The following is a 13,817-nucleotide window of genomic DNA, read 5'->3' as shown; positions in this document are numbered from 1 at the left end:
ACGACAGCCATGCAGACCAATTTGAYGCAGTGTACGRCGTATGGTCTGAGCACTGACAGGCTGACCCCCCACCCCTTCAACCTCTGCAGCAATGCTGGCAGCACTCATACKTCTATTTCCCAAAGACAACCTCTGGATATGACGCTGAACACGTGCACTCAACTTCTTTGGTCGACCATGGCGAGGCCTGTTTTGAGTGGAACCTGTCCAGTTAAACCGCTATATGGTCTTGGCCGCCGTGCTGCAGCTCAGTTTCAGGGTCTTGGCAATCTTCTTGTAGCCCAGGCCATCTTTATGTAGAGCAAAAATTCTTTTTTCAGATCCTCAGAGAGTTCTTTGCCATGAGGTGCCATGTTGAACTTCCAGTCAACTTCCAGTCAGTATGAGGGAGTGTGAGAGCGATGACACCAAATTTAACACACATGCTCCCCATTCACACCTGAGACCTTGTAATGCTAACGAGTCACATGACACCGGGGAGGGAAAATGGCTAATTGGGCCCAATTTGGACATTTTCACTTAGGGGTGTACTCACTTTTGTTGCCAGCGGTTTAGACATTAATGGCTGTGTGTTGAGTTATTTTGAGGGGACAGCAAATTTACACTGTTATACAAGATGTTCACTCACTACTTTACATTGTAGCAAAGTGTCATTTCTTCAGTGTTGTCACATGAAAAGATATACTCAAATATTTACAAAAATGTGAGGGGTGTACTCACTTTTGTGATATACTGTATATTTCACTGTGACCTGCTGTTGATTGTGAGGCAGCCTGTTGCAAAGTGAGTGAGATTTCAGACACACAAAGAATTCGAAAACAAATCCAATTTTGACAAACTCACATATATTGGGGGAAATACCAGTGTGCCATCACAGCAGCAATATTTGTGACCTGTTGCCACAAGAGATGGGCAACCAGTGAAGAACCCATATGTATGTTCCCTTTTGTGCTTTAACTATTTGCACATCGTTATATAGCCATAATATGACATTTGAAATGTCTATTCCTTTGGAACTTCTGTGTGTGTAATGTTAACTGTGCATTTTTTGTTTTCCTATTTCACTTGCTTTGGCAATGTAAAAACATGGCAGCTGAGTCACGTGAGTGAAGAGGAGGCTTTTTTGTTTAACTAGGCAAGTAAGTTAAGAACAAATTCTTATTTACAATGACTGCCTACTCCGACCAAACCCCCAATTGTGCGCTACCCTATGGGACTCCCGATCACGGCCGGTTGTGATACAACCCAGGATCGAACCCGGGTCTGTTGTGACGCCTCTTGCACTGCATCGCCACTCAGGATCCCCAAGACATAAGCACGTGCACGTCATGACAACTTCTTAGCAGTTGTAGGTATGCTACTTAGGTTGTCATTATGGAGACACCTATTCCCATAAAATATTAACGCGCTAATGTGCGTCAAGAAATACGGCGACAATGCACAGGAAAACGAATAGGCGCTCTAGAGCGCATGAGATAATTAGGTTTAAACTGCCTTCTAATGTCGACTTTGCTTATGGAAAACAAATATCAAACCAAACATGCAGTCAGTCTTTGGTTCTCGAGCGCTGCGCGAGTGGACATTTTAAATTGAAGTTATGGAACTTCTGTTCCGGGGAGAAGTCCACAATGAAACTGACATTACATGTTGAGAAGGATACATCTGTTGGCCATTAAATAGCCTAGTAATTTCTATGCAGGTTACTGTAACCTACCATTTCATTCAATAAATATGTTGAAATGACGATATCACTGGAGGCATTGCAAATAAACGTGTGCCACTTGTGTAGCCTACCTGGTGCTGGCAAACTATTTAATAAATAGCCTCCATATTATTAATATATGATTCAGTGATTGAAATTACAACCCCATTCTCAGTAGCCTAATCCTGGAGGCGTTTGGGCAACAGGAGCACTTCTTACCTCGAAATCGCCTCGTTATTTATGTTAAATGAGTCTCAATTGGAAATAAGCAAGCTGCTAAATCGCTATCGGGGAAATATAATTAGCCTATGCCTATTGAAATGACAAGTCAATCTCGCAAATATGCCATTTATAACGGTTTGTAGTTTTAACATCTGGCACAATTGACAGAAAATAGCCTAACATTTGTTATTTTTTAAATTCGTCCAAGATTCTTGCAGAGATTTCGAGATCCTCTGTCGAATTTTCACCCCTCAAACTCTACTGTTGGATTTGTCTATCGTTATGCACTTAAGGGATTTATTGACAATCATGGCAGTCAAACGAGTTAACATCCATTGATGGAAAAGGATCTGGCGAGTTTAATAAAGGCGAATTATATTTTCTCTTGCAACCTATTCAAATCCCTTTAGTCACGTTAGCTCACAATTATTATTTTGATGCAAAACTGATTTTTCCCCCCCGTCATTACAAATTACGTCAATAGTCCTTAATTCACTCGATAACGTTATGTAAAAAATATTGTTTGGGCTAAATGTTGCAACTCCACTCTTGCTGCTGAAAACAAACATTTGGGCTAGTTTTCAGGCCTTGTCGTAGATGTTGAGTAGTCACTGGGCTAGAAAATGTGGCTAGACCTGGCAACCCTGCTCGTGAAGGCTCTAGAAACGTCGAAGGCGCGGTAGCTGCGTCACAGCGTCAGGTCCGATTCAGAGTCCGCGAGGTGTAGACAGGGTGGCCTTGCAGTGTGTGGATATACAATACACCGTTTTTGTAGTTTGCGCACACTTTTCTACAGCCCATTGAAACGAAATCCCCATAAGGACCGTATTCTAAATTGAATTGTGTATCCCCAGGGAGACGGCGATCACAACGGTATTTGACATACAACAAGACATGTAAGTTTGTGAGGAATGGCGAGCGCGTGCTCCTGTACAATTTAGCCAGCAAAAGAACGCTAGCGCCAGTAGCTAGCTAACGTCGCTGGGTTCGTTATGCTGCTAGCTACCTAGCATACCAACATGCTTTTGCGAAAGATTTGAGGAACACCTAGCGATGATAGGCCTTATTTCATAGCTATCTGTTAACTACCAAGCTAATTTACAATGCAAGTTAATGATTGCCAATGTCCATAATTTGATAACTAGCGCTAGCTACTAACGTTAACATTTACTCGTTTTCTGTTTACTCGGTCCCTTTTTGCTAATGGGAATTTTGCCCATTAGTTCGCCAGTTAACTAGTTAGTTTCTACTATCTAGCTACAGTAACGGAAGTTGGCTGGCTAGCTAACGCGTTAGTGTGGTCAAGTGCATGGCCCCGCATGGCGTGTGTGGTGTGCTTTCCTGACCATGTTTCAGTGAGCTAACGCTAGCTAACTAGCCAGGTAGTAAAACATTCTACAACTGATTTAACTTTTAACTAGCTAGATTAGTTAGCATATCGATCAGTCACCATGGGTTGGTCTTACCTACATAGCTAGTTAGCTTACGTTAGCCACAGAACGGAAATCCCTTCACGAGATTTAACGTTCAAAGAGCTCTATCTAGCCTAAGTAGCTAGCCAGATTAAGAGGCTTTATAGAAATAATGAACGATGCATAGTTTTGCTGTAACGAAATGTTTATTCATACCGTGCAAATGGCTAGATAATGTCCAGTTACTCTCAACAAAATGAAAGATTTATCCTACTGCTGACTGTAGCTGTAAGGAAGCCAAGCGAGATGGCTAACTTAGTTGGCTAATGATACAGCATGCTCATTGTTGACTGTCCGTAATAGTAGCTAACGCTACGTGCATTCGGAAAGTATTCAGGCACGTTGACTTTTTCCACATTTTATGTCACAGCCTTATTCTAAAATGGATGACACTTTTTTTCCTTCTCACCTGTACACACACTACCCCTTAATGACAAAGCTAAAACTTGTTTGTAGAAATGTTAGCAAATGTATTAAAAATAAAAACAGAAATACCATATTGACATAAGTATTCCGAACCTTCGCTATGAGACTCGAAATTGAGTTCAGCGGGGTCATGGGGCGACGCACAATTGGCCTAGCGTCGTCCGGGTTAGGGAGGGTTTGGCCGGTAGGGATATCCTTTTCTCATCGCGCACTAGCGACTCCTGTGGCGGGCCGGGCGCAGTGCACGCTGACCAGGTCGCTAGGTGTACTGTGTTTCCTCCGACACATTGGTGCGGCTGGCTTCCGGGTTGGATGCGCGCTGTGTTAAGAAGCAGTGCGGTTTGGTTGTGTTTCGGAGGACGCATGGCTCTCGACCTTCATCTCTCCTGAGCCCGTATGGGAGTTGTAGCGATGAGACAAGATAGTAACTACTAACAATTGGATACCACGAAATTGGGGAGAAAAAGGGGATTAAAAAATCATTCTTGAGCTGATTCTACAACTTCATTGGCATTCACTTGTGGTAAATTCAATTGATTGGACATGATTTGGAAAAGCACACACCTGTCTATATAAGGTCTCACAGTTGACAATGTCTGTCAGAGCAAAAACCCAGCCACGAGGCCTAAGGAATTGTCCATAGAACTCAGAGACAAGATTGTGTCAAGGCACAGATCTGTAGGAGGGTCCCAAAAAATGTCTGCAGCATTGATGGTTCTTGGGGACCATCATTCTTAAATGAAAGAAGTTTGGAACCACCAAGACGCTTCCTAGAGCTGGCCGCCTGGCCAAACTGAGCAATCGGGAGAAGGACTTTGGTCAGGGAGGTGACCAAGAACCCGATGATCACTCTGACAGAGCTCCAAAGAACCTTCCAGAAGGACAACCATCTCTGCAGCTCTCCACCAATCAGGCCTTTATGGTACTGTCCAGACAGAAGCCACTCCTCAGTAAAAGGCACATGACAGCCCGCTTGTAGTTTGCCAAAAGGCACCAAACGACTCTTAAACTCTCTGGTTGGATGAAACCATGATTGAACTCTTTGGCCTGAATGCCAAGTGTCACATCTGGAGGTAATCTGGCACCATCCCTAAGGTGAAGCATGGTGGTGGCAGCATCATGCTATGGGGATGTTTTTCAGCGGCAGGGACTGGGAGACTAGTCAGGATGAAGATGAACGAAGCAATGTACAGAGAGATCCTTGATGAAAACCTGCTCCAGAGCTCTCAGGACCTCAGACTGAGGGTGAAGGTTCAGCTTCCAGCAGGAGTGGCTTTGGGACAAGTCTCCAATGTCCTTGTGGCCCAGCCAGAGCCCGGACTGGTCGAACATCTTTGGATAGACGTGAAAATGGCTGTGCGGCAATGCTCCTCCTCCAACCTGACAGAGCTTGAGAGGATCTGCAGAGAAGAATGGGAGAAACTCCTCAAATACAGGTGTGCCAAGCTTGTAGCGTTATACCCAAGAAGACTCGAGGCTGTAATCACTGCCAAAGATGCTTCAACAAAGTACTGAGTAAAGGGTCTCGAGGCTGTAATCGCTGCCTAAAGTTCTTCAAAGTACTGAGTGCTTTGTCATTATGGGGTATTTTGTGTAGATTGAAGGGGGGACAAAAACAATTTAATCCATTCCAATAAGGCTGTAACATAACAAAGTGGGGGGGAAATCAAGGGGTCTGAATACTTTCCGAATGCACTGTAATTGGGGCTTTTCTAATCCAACTGTTACAGAATCACATGAGAGCAGGAAGTAGTTAAATTAATGAAAAAATTAAATGTTTTTAAATGATCACAGTTGAGTTTGCACAGGGAACTTTGCATATGTGATTGGTATGACATAATGTCAGTTTTGAAGAGCTATAGATGTTTCAATCAGCTTTGACATTGCATCAGTATTTTCCATCCTCTTTGGTATGATCAACGTGAATCTGTTGACAGCCGGGTTGCTTTTTAATAAATGCTCAGCCGTTTTCCATTTTGGAACCATCTTGCCTTTACTGTACTCGCAGCAAATTGATGCCTTATTGGCAACCTGATACACCTGTCTTTGACGGTGAGCTTTTGTGTCACAACTCACAACGGTGTCCCACCTGCTCCATGCAGGTGCTTCACAGCCGTCTGTCCCCGCCTCCCACTGTTAGTATCACTGGGGTAGAAGTTACCCTTGGGTACAGCTGTAGGATCAGTGTAATGATTAGGGTGATTTGCATGCAGTTTGCGATCCAAGACAACATTGCTGGAAAATACCAGCAGGAGATTCTTCCTCTACCGTGATTATAGATACAGTAACTTATGCTCTTCTGGTTATACTGAAGCCAACCATTCTGTCCTGCGGGGGGGGCTTTTCTCAATTCACAAAATATTATGGGGAACGTTGGCATTCATTGAGTTTCTTGATCTGTGTTTCCAGGCATCCAGCGACTGCTAAGTGGTATGACAGACGGGACTCCGTCTACATCGAGTTCTGCGTAGCGGACAGCAAGGATGTCAAGATCAATTTCGAGAAAGCAAAGTTTGCTTTCAGGTGAGTTATGACATCTGTCAATGGAGTTTAAAAGAAAAAGTTTGCCGGACTGCTCTAGGTATTTGAAAATCCCTCTAATTCAGTTTAAATATGTGCACCGGGACTTTAGCAACTACTAAGTAGATTTTAACCCTCCCACTTTGGGCTGGATGTGTCACTGTGTAGTTCATACATCGGGAACCACTTTGGCTGAATTCTTTTCGCCCCTCCCTTTACCAGTTGTCTTGGAGGAACTGACCAAGTCAAACACGAGAATGAAGTAGACCTTTTCGAAGCCATTGATCAAAATGTGAGTCAATCACTTCATTACATTGTCATCAGGACGAGGTACAGATTGCATGATGTATAACTAATGGAACTTAATTTTGCGGGATGAAAGTGTTCATGTATCTCTTGTACACACACACACACAGGAATCCATGCACAAACGCACAGATCGGTCAGTGTTGTGCTGTTTGCGAAAAGCAGAACCTGGGAAGCCGTGGCTGAGGCTAACAAAAGAGAAGGCTAAGGTCAGTTCTAGTATCTAATGTATTTGCCATATATAGTTAAATAAAAATTCTGTGCTTAAGTATTGGTTGATAATTGATTTCGGAACACGCTGAATTCTAAATGCATGTAAGGAGCCAGGAAGATGACCTCCAAACGAGCATCTGCAATCCTTTTTGTCATACATGCTATCCCTCAACAGCTAACTTGGCTCAGCGTCGACTTTAACAACTGGAAAGACTGGGAGGATGATTCAGACCAGGAGCTAGGCAACTTCGATCGTTTCTCAGAGGTAGGAGATGGGGATATGGCGTTCAACACACAAGAAGCAATGGCTAAAGTAAGGGCCCTAGGGCAACTGGTGAACTTGCTCTTGATTGCTGTATGAACGGTTGGGCCAAGACTGTACAAATGAGTACATGGCAGCATGATGATATTTGGCTCAGACTGTTCTTTGTGATTCTGATTGCAGATGATGAACAACATGGGAGGGGAAGATGACCTACCTGATCTAGATGGTGCTGATGATGTAAGAGCTACTCTGTGGAGTTCATTCTCTTTTTCTCCGTTTCACTTTACTTGACTTTGTACAAAAACATAATGTCACGCTCTAGTCATGTGCCTCTTGTGTATGGGCTTGCTAATGACTGATCAGTCTCTTTGGAAGAATGTGTGGGGCACAATATGTTCAAACCTTAATTGCGACAGTCATATCAGCGAGTCACACTAAAATTTCCCCTGGTGGCGCTGTTGCCACTAGGTTTCTCCAGTTGGTTGCATCAGCCCATGATTTGGTTGCACCAGTTTGTCCTGCGACGGCATGCAATAGAGAAAATGAGTAATCGTCTTTATAAAGATATTCAGTGCTTTATTAACCCTTCTCCTACAATTTCCGCGGCCCCGTGGAAATCAAATTGATGTAAAAAAGGGAAAAAATCCATCATAATCCCTGTTTAAGATATGTTTTTTTGAGTGGGCTGCGTCTCAATCCGCCGATATCGCTCTTTGGCATCTGCCATGGTGACACTGCGAAAATCGTCCTTCTCACAAAGTGTCCAGTTTGACCAACAAACTATTATGATCCCTCTGTGGAAAGATGACTCACTGAGTCACGGGACAACTTCTGATGCCCATTTCTGTATGTATCGTTCGTTCAAACAATTTTGCCTACACACTACGAACGCGTACATGTGGTTGTTTTGCTCTAGGACAACCATAAGGCTCACAAGACTAGTCTGAAGATCCCTAGTACCAGTTTAAGAAATGAATGGAAGTACAGTACCTTCGGAAAGTATTCAGACCCTTTGGCTTTTTCCAGATTTTGTTACGTTACAGCCTTATTCTAAAATTGATTAAATAAAACATTTTCCTCAGCAATCTACACACAATACCCCATAATCAAAGAGCGAAAACAGGTATTTATGTTTTCATTTCTAAATATTCAGAACCTTTGCTATGAAACTCTAAATTGAGCACAGGTTCATCCTGTTTGGAGCCATCTGTGGTAAATTCAATTGATTGGACATGATTTGGAAAGGCACACACCTGTATGTAAGGTCCCACAGTTGACAGTCCATGTCAGAGCAGAAACCAAGCCATGAGGTTGAAGGAATTGTCCAAAGAGCTCTTGAGACAGGATTGTGTTGAGGCACAGATTTGGGGAAGGGTAACAAAAAAATCCTGCAACATTGAAGGTCCCCAAGAACACAGTGGCCTCCATTCTTAAATGGAAGGAGTTTGGAACCCACCAAGACTCATCTGAGAGCTGGCTGCCCGGGCAAACTGAGCAATCGGAGGAGAAGGGCCTTTGTCAGGGAGGTGACCAAGAACCTGATGTTAACTCTGACAGAGCTCTAAAGTTCCTATGTGGAGATGGGAGAACCTTCCAGAAGGACACCATCTCTGTAGCACTCCACCAATCAGGCCTTTATGGTAGTGGCCAGACGGAAGCCACTCCTCAGTAAAAGGCACATGACAACCCGCTTGGAGTTTGCCAGACATTACCTAAGACTCTCTTGAGAAACAAGACTCTGGTCTGCTGAAACCAAGATTGAACTGTTTGGTCTGAATGCCAAGTCTCACGTCTGGAGGAAACCTGGCACCATCCCTACGGTGAAGCATGGTGGTGGCAGCATTATGCTGTGAGCATGTTTTTCAGCGGCAGGGACTGAGTAACTAGTCAGGATCGAGGCGAAGATGAACGGAGCAAAGTACAGAGAGCTCTTTGGTGAAAACCTGCTCAGGACCTCAGACTGGGGCGAAGGTTCACCTTCCAACAGGACAATGACCCGAAGCACACAGCCAAGCAACGCAGGAGTTGCTTCGGAACAAGTCTCTGAATGTCCACATGTTAGCTTAGTAGAACCCCCCCTAGACGGGGCTTAGACTAGATGGTTTGGAAGTGTAACAAGACTACTGAGATGGCTTCATCTAACATGTTATCATTCAAAATGTTATGATCCAGCCATTGTCATGAATTTTGGGTTGACAACTAGGCTATTGTAGTTTTATATTTAACTGTTAAAATAGAGCTCAAGAATTTAGATTTGTTTTGTTCAATAGAGATTTATTTGCATATCTTTATATGCACGAATCTATGCTTATTTAGGTTCAATTCACCACCTGAGTAAGTAGAAACTCAAATGCTAGATTGCTAACTAATACCCAATGCTAGTATCCATGTATTAATCTAACAGTAAATGTAATGTCCTAAAAAGCTTTGCAGTTGTAGCCTACTTCCCAGTGAGACTTATGCAATCACAATGGCGGGTGCGCATTTCGCGCCCTCCATATCTCAAAAGCCATAGGCCTATAAAATATCTTTGTTTTAAAATGATGCTATTGAGCTCAATATTGAGAGTTGAGAAATGAATAAGAAAGCTGAGAAATGCCTCTTCAATAGTGACAACTAGAGGTCGGCCGATTATGATTTTTCAGCGCCGATACCGATTTATTGGAGGACCAAAAAAAGCCGATACCGATTAATCGGCCGAATGGTTTTTATTTTATATTTTTTCCCCTTCTAATAATGACAATTACAACAATACTGAATGAACACGTATTTTAACTTAATATAATACATCAATAAAATCAATTTAGCCTCAAATAAATAATGAAACATGTTCAATTTGGTTTAAATAATGCAAAAACAAAGTGTTGGAGAAGAAAGTAAAAGTGCAATATGTGCCATGTAAGAAAGCTAACGTTTAAGTTCCTTGCTCAGAACATGAGAACATATGAAAGCTGGTGGTTCCTTTGAACACAGTCTTCAATATTCCCAGGTAAGAAGTTTTAGGTTGTGGTTATTATAGGAATTATAGGACTATTTCTCTCTATACCATTTGTATTTCATATACCTTTGACTATTGGATGTTCTTATAGGCACTTTAGTATTGCCAGTGTAACAGTATAGCTTCCATCCCTCTCCTCTGCGCTACCTGGGCTCGAACCAGGAACACATCGACAACAGCCACCCTCGAAGCAGCGTTACCCATGCAGAGCAAGGGGAACAACTACTCCAAGTCTCAGAGCGAGTGACGTTTGAAACGCTGTTAGCGAGCAACCCGCTAACTAGCTAGCTATTTCACATCGGTTACACCAGCCTAATCTCGGGAGTCGATAGGCTTGAAGTCATAAACAGTGCCATGCTTGAACCATTGCGAAGAGCTGCTGTCAAAACGCACGAAAGTGCTGTTTGAATGAATGCTTACGAGCCTGCTGGTGCCTACCATCGCTCAGTCAGACTGCTCTATCAAATATGAAATCATAGACTTAATCATAACATAACACACAGAAATACGAGCCTTAGGTCATTAATATGGTCGAATCCGGAAACTCATCTCGAAAACAAAACGTTTATTCTTTCAGTGAAATACGGAACCGTTACGTATTTTATCTAACGGGTGGCATTCATAAGTCTAAATATTCCTGTTACATTGCACAACCTTCAATGTTATGTCATAATTACGTAAAATTCTGGCAAATTAGTTCGCAACGAGCCAGGCGGCCCAAACTGTTGCATATACCCTGACTCTGCGTGCAATGAACGCAAGAGAAGTGACACAATTTCACCTGGTTAATATTGCCTGCTAACCTGGATTTCCTTTAGCTAAATATGCAGGTTTAAAAATATATACTTCTGTGTATTGATTTTAAGAAAGGCATTGATGTTTAGGTACACGACAGTCCTTTTTCTTTTTTAGTGATTATGATTGATTGATTGTTTTTTATAAGATGAGTTTAATGCTAGCTAGCAACTTACCTTGGCTTCTTACTGCATTCGCGTAACAGGCGGGCTCCTCGTGAGGCAGGTGGTTAGAGCGTTGGACTAGTTAACCGTAAGGTAGCAAGATTGAATACCTGAGCTGACAAGGTAAAAATCTGTCGTTCTGCCCCTGAACAAGGCAGTTAACCCACCGTTCCTAGGCCGTCATTGAAAATAAGAATGTGTTCTTAACTGACTTGCCTAGTTAAATAAAGGCGCACATTTTTTGTTGTTGTTGCAAAATTGGCGTCCAAAATTACCGATTTCCGGTTGTTATGAAAACGTGAAATCGGCCATTCCGATTAATCGTTCGACCTCTAGTGACAACCGTATAACAGGATAGCTGTTTCCCCCGCAATTGGATTTTTAAATGTTATACAATCAGATGAGATTCTCCCAGAGCATTTTTTTTTCTTCCCGGGAAAGGCAGTGAGTGGCCCACTTGTCACCGCAGCAGTCCCCAGCCAAATGGGCACTGGGCCATGGCAGATCATTTCATTGCAGGAATCATGAAGATAATGCTCTTAACTTGTTTTTGAGCAAATCATGGTTTTAACCTCTTAGAAAAATAGGAAGTTTTGCATGAGGTGACCATGTAGAATGTGCAGCTCGCATCCCTACGACCAATTACAACTTGAACTTCCACAGCCAGGTCAACGGGTCGCAAAATGCGACTAAATTGTCAGTCAGGAGCCCTTTCATATGCAACTTCTCATGCTTATTTCTATTCCTGTTTAGGATGAGTCTGCAGATAGTGACGATGAAAGTAAGTGAAAGATTTTCTCACCAGACACTGATTTCTAATACTTTTTATACTCTGACATCCCTTAACCCAGAAATGTTAAGTGCTATCGGAAGTATATTGTTGTTTTTATCACATAGCTATTTATTTGCTTTCCATTATTAATTATAATTTTTCCCCCAGAAATGCCTGATTTGGAATGAAAAACCTCAAACCTGGACGAGGGATGGAAGGAAGAATCAAACTATCTTGAAATCGAAGACAAAAATCTGTACAGATATGAGTCGGTAGCCATGTTTAAATCCATAGCCTCTGCTCCAGAGCTAATTTCCAATCAGTACACTTACGGTTGATATGCATAGTGTTGTACAGAGTAGCAGTCTCCACTTCCATTTGCAGTGCTGCACTCTTGGCGTGTCCTGTTTTACTATTATTAGATTAAGCATTCATGATTTGTTACGGATGTACTGTATAGTCATCCTCAACCTAGAAAGCAATACATGTGAAGAGATTGTCAAATGTAATGAAAAGTAATTAAACATCTGTTTTATCCTCCCCCACAAGGTTCTGTGGTAAGTTAGTTGAGCAGTGTACCAGAACAGTTGAACATTTTCTGTTTGGTTCCCACTTGTGAGCTTCCCCTGTGGCATATAGATAGTGATCAGAGAAACAGTTCCATGTTTCAGTAGCTTAGCCTTTAAGCTTACATGTTTCCCTTTCTTCCTCACCTGTTATGTCGCAAACAGTTTATCAATGTTATGTTCATTTAGATTTTAAATGTTCTGGAATTCATTACAGGCATCTGACTTGACATGTTGCTCCCCACTATCAATTTTTTTATTTGACTAATCCTGTATTACTATTTGCGATCCAACAGCAGTTTAGTTATTCATCACACATTTACACAGGAATAGAGCATACACATTCCTATCTGTTTAGGCCTTTGTAAACATCTGGATTTGTCTTGTACCCTAAAGAATATTCCATCTGTTTAGAGTTATGGCAGTTAAAATACCCCTTGTGTGTGGAGGGGGTTGTAGATATGAGATGGTAAACTTGTATAATGACCAAATTATATTTGCACTGTCAAGAAAATGTAAGTCAGGGGAGACGAATATAAGCGTCGTTATTGGTGTGTATGTCAACTTGTCAGGTTATCACAGGCTGAAGAACTTAAATTGATGTTGAATTGCAGTGGATTTTTTTTATTTTTAATGTCTACGTCTTTTTAATAAACTAAGACTCATGTTTCACACGGTGTGTGTGTTTGAAGACAGTCTGTGTGTCAAAGCAGTTTTAGAGTACGGTTTTCAGTGGGGTGTGACATGGCTACTGAAATACATTAATCACTGTTTTTCCAAAACAATTTACCAAGAACAGGCTACTGTATAAAGCTGTATGCCTCAACCTCCAGACATATTTGGACAGCTGCTTGCTGAAGAAGGAAAATAAATATCCTAGAAATAATTCTGCTCCGTGTTCAATATCTATCACCAATAACGTTATGAGCGCTTGGGCGGCCATACACCTGTGCTTGGGTGTGCGCTTGTCTCCCCCCAACCTTGCACTTTTAAATAGGCTACAATAGCCTGGACTAATTAAGCAAAAAGGCACAAGGGGGTGTGGTATATTGGTGATATACCATGGCTAAGGGCTGTTCTTATGCACAACGCGGAGTGCCTGGAAATAGCCCTTAACCATTGTATATTGGCCATATACAACATATACAACAAGCTGAGGTGCCTTATTGCTATTATAAACTACTTACCAATGTAATTGGAGCAGTAAAAATAAATGTTTTGTCAGCCAATCAGCACTCGGGGCTCGAAACACCCAGTTTATAATCAACATTTGAGGATATATTGTATCGTTGGTTATCATCCATTCTTTCAGGGTGAAAACGTGAAATGATGGAGAGGAGAGTGACATGTCCGAGCAGCGGATGACCACCGGGTATAGGGGATGGGGAGGCTGAAA

The 13,817-nt window shown here is 42.3% G+C and overlaps 1 protein-coding gene across 2 annotated transcripts; it reads left to right on the top strand.

Moving 5' to 3' along the window:
- The first annotated feature begins 2,572 nt into the window (after window positions 1-2,572).
- Window positions 2,573-12,804, top strand: LOC111966234 (prostaglandin E synthase 3). 2 transcript variants are annotated; one of them, XM_023990713.2, is made up of 8 exons: window positions 2,573-2,820; window positions 6,232-6,345; window positions 6,565-6,634; window positions 6,759-6,857; window positions 7,037-7,174; window positions 7,307-7,363; window positions 11,837-11,864; window positions 12,024-12,804. In XM_023990713.2, coding segments are annotated over exons 1-8 (528 nt in total). In that variant the 5' UTR covers window positions 2,573-2,818; the 3' UTR covers window positions 12,044-12,804. The 2 variants fall into 2 exon arrangements, with proteins under 2 accessions (XP_023846481.1, XP_023846482.1); XM_023990714.2 differs by having other exon boundaries at window positions 2,616-2,820; window positions 7,037-7,126.
- The last annotated feature ends 1,013 nt before the right edge of the window (window positions 12,805-13,817 follow it).

The sequence above is a fragment of the Salvelinus sp. IW2-2015 genome, linkage group LG7 (genome assembly GCF_002910315.2).
Source record: "Salvelinus sp. IW2-2015 linkage group LG7, ASM291031v2, whole genome shotgun sequence".
In the NCBI taxonomy this organism is placed as follows: Eukaryota; Metazoa; Chordata; class Actinopteri; order Salmoniformes; family Salmonidae; genus Salvelinus; species Salvelinus sp. IW2-2015.
The sequence above is the reverse complement of the archived record's forward strand: the minus strand, read 5'-3'. Positions and strand labels throughout refer to the sequence as shown.

Excerpts from the sequence above, each read along its gene's own strand:
- LOC111966234 (XM_023990713.2), top strand. Across the intron at positions 6,635-6,758 it reads TCGAAGCCATTGATCAAAAT|GAATCCATGCACAAACGCAC; the intron begins GTGAGTCAATCA and ends ACACACACACAG. Across the intron at positions 6,858-7,036 it reads TAACAAAAGAGAAGGCTAAG|CTAACTTGGCTCAGCGTCGA; the intron begins GTCAGTTCTAGT and ends ATCCCTCAACAG.